Source organism: Triticum aestivum, chromosome 5D (assembly GCF_018294505.1).
Source record: "Triticum aestivum cultivar Chinese Spring chromosome 5D, IWGSC CS RefSeq v2.1, whole genome shotgun sequence".
Lineage (NCBI taxonomy): Eukaryota > Viridiplantae > Streptophyta > Magnoliopsida > Poales > Poaceae > Triticum > Triticum aestivum.
The window spans coordinates 321866809-321869865 of NC_057808.1; the positions used below are offsets into that span (position 1 = coordinate 321866809).

Genomic DNA, 3057 nt, shown 5'->3' on the forward strand with positions numbered 1-3057 from the left:
AATATGGGCAAATAAAAAAAACAACTGAAGAAAAAAAATCAACTTACCTCAAACAGAGGCAAGTCAAAAATTAGTTTAAGAGGCCATAAAACAACAAAAGGAAAAAATAACACGGATCTTGACAAAAGAATCAATAGTCAGAAAATGGACTTAACCAAATTTAAAAACCAGACAACTTAGACGTATACTGAAGTGTTAATAGTAGAAAGCATAGTTAGTAAAACTGCCACATTTCATATTGTTAATGCCATTTATCTGGCCATTACTCAGGGAGGTCAGCGAGGGGCTGAGCAGAGGAGAGCCATCTACGGCTAGCACCAGTCCCAGATCGGTCGCCTCCGACTACTCGAGATCGAAATCGTCGCCGCCACGCCTGACGCTCTACGGTGATGGTGACGGCGAGCTGTTGGGTATGCACCACGACTCGCCGGATCCGATGATGGCGGCGTCGTTCCAACGGACTCCGAGCAGGGACGACAGCGACAATGCCACGGATCACAGCGTCGAGGATTCCGGTCATGAGGGAGCTGCTGAAGGTGGGTCGTCGGCTGTCGTGCAGTCACTGCAGGATGTCGAAGAAGACCCGCCCACGCCTTCGCACGATGGTTCGGTATGTGCAGGCATTTCAAACAAAGATTTTTTATTTATATGAACAGCAATGTGGTGAAATTTCCTCAAAAAAAGAAATACAATGTGCTAAAATTTAAAATTTTCATGCGCTACGATCGTGTGATCATGTCGGCGTGGTACAAAATATTCTTGTATGATGGTTTTGTCAGGAGGAAGCTGGTGACATGGAAGATGCTTTGTACGAGAAGCTCAAAGACGCGATTATGGAGGCCGGGAGCCTCAGGCACGAGGCGTACGAAGAGACTCGCCGGCGGCAGAAGGCCGACCGAGACCTGGCCGACGTGTCTATGATGGTAAGCTTCTGAATACAAGAGATGAGATTGGTTTGCTTCGATCAGCGAATCAGATTCACGACCATCATCTGATTTTGATTGGGTGCAGGCCAGGGACGCGGAGAGCTCCTACCATGGCGAGGCAAGGCGCCGGAAGGAAATGGAGGAGAGTCTGGCGAGGGAGCGCGCGGCCGTGGAGCAAGACCGGCGGGAGCTCGACGCCATTCTCGAGAAGATACGGGAGGTTGATAACCGTAGCGCCGAGCTCGAGCTCCAGATCAGCGACTCAGGGCGCGTGATGGGCGAACTGGATGTCAGGATGTCGGAGTCGTGCTCTGTCCTCGACGCGCTCAGGCGGGAGCACCGAGGAGAAGAGCCTGCAGCTGACGAAGAATCCATGCCTGCGGTGGACGGTGGTGATCAAAGTGTGAGTTTCTTGCAGCTTGGTTTGTTGGAGCTGGAGGAGGCGACAGATCGTTTCAACGAGTCTACCATGATAGGAGGCGCCAGTGCCGGCAGCCGCGGCCGCGTGTACAGAGGGAGCCTCCGCGGCATGAGCGTCGCCGTCAAGATGATCTGCCCCGACGTCGCCGTCCACGAGGCGCGGTTCGGTCGTGCAGTGGACGCCATCGCCAGGGCGAGGCACCCAAACATCGTCGCGCTCGTCGGCGCGTGCCCGGAGGCGCGCGCCGTGGTGCACGAGCTCGTGCCGGGCGGGAGCTTGGAGGACCGTCTTGGAGGGGAGGCGCCGCCACTGCCGTGGCACGCGCGGTGCGGCATCGCGTACCGAACCTGCTCCGCCCTGGCCTACCTCCACTCGACGGCAACAGTGCATGGGGACGTCCGGCCGACGAATATCCTCCTGGAGGACGAGCAATGCTCCTCCAGCAAGCTCGCCGGCCTCGGCATGCCTGGTCTCGTGGCGCCGCCACAGCTCCCGAGCGGCGTGGCGCTGGCGTATGTGGAGCCGCGGTACCTGGCGACGGGGGAGCTGACCCCGCAGTGCGACGTGCATGCGCTGGGCGTGGTCCTTCTCTGCCTGGTCACGGGCATGCCCGCGTTCGCGGCGAAGAAGGCGGCGCAGAAGGCCAACGACGGGAGCACGCCCTGGCACGAGGTGGTGGACGCGACTGCCGGAGGGTGGCCGATGGAGCGCGCCACGGAGGTTGCGCTCCTCGGGCTGAAATGCTGCGACGCGGTCGAAACCGGAGGGCCACATCGCCCGGCCGAGCTTCTGGATGAGGCGCTGAGCGTGCTGGAGGCCGCGACGGACGCCACGCCGGGGAGGACGTGGTCGTCGCTCTCGGCGTCGACGGCGTCCGACAGCGGCGGCGCTCCGTCCTACTTCCTCTGCCCGATACTCAAGGTATGCACATGTGCATTCGATCATTTACACGCGCGCGGCTTTCCGAAATGATGCGCGGTGATGAATGTGCCCTCGCAGGAGGTGATGAGGGATCCGCAGATCGCCGGCGACGGGTTCACCTACGAGGCGGAGGCGATGAAGGAGTGGCTGGGGAGCGGACACGACACGTCGCCGATGACCAACCTCAAGCTTCCCACCGATGAGCTCATGCCCAACCACGCACTCCGCGCCGCCATACAAGAGTGGCGACACACGAGGCCTAGCACCTTCCAACGGTACCAATGATGGATGCGAAATTTAGATTGTTCCAACCATGAATAGCATTTAGCAGGAAAAACGTTTATGTGTTTGAAAAGCTATATAAAAGATCACATGGCTTTGCTTCCAATCGTGTTCTTTGTGTCCTTATAGAGGGGAATGTACAAAGAAATGCCCAATTTTCATGATGAGCATTCAATTGACCAATAGAGGATTGCACGGTCGATTTTGCTTATATGAGCAATTCTAGCAGATTCGGCAAAATTTGGATTGCCAAAACTGACAAAAGGACGATCGCCAAAAATTATGCAGTCTGACGCATAATCCTGATAACTGATGCTTACCGCTTGGAATACGCGGGTAGCTACCTCAAAAACGATCAACAACTCAAAATAAGAGATAACTAGTGCTTCAAATTTCAGCCCACTTGTGGGACTCACGACTCGCACATATGTGAGACACCTTTTCTCTATTTTCTTCGCCGCATCTCTCCATTGCACCCTAGTGCCGCCGCGTCGTGCAACCCAGCCG

General features: G+C 56.2%; 1 protein-coding gene across 1 annotated transcript in view; it reads left to right on the plus strand.

Annotated features, from left to right (window-relative positions):
• LOC123121466 (U-box domain-containing protein 33) overlaps positions 1-2720 on the plus strand; it is a 5234-nt gene extending 2514 nt beyond the window's left edge. Inside the window, exons 5-8 of the mRNA XM_044541459.1 lie at positions 271-610; positions 780-923; positions 1012-2268; positions 2347-2720. Of these exons, the coding sequence (XP_044397394.1) occupies positions 271-610; positions 780-923; positions 1012-2268; positions 2347-2553 (1948 nt within the window). The 3' untranslated portion in view covers positions 2554-2720. The remainder of the gene's footprint in view (positions 1-270; positions 611-779; positions 924-1011; positions 2269-2346) is intronic.
• The last annotated feature ends 337 nt before the right edge of the window (positions 2721-3057 follow it).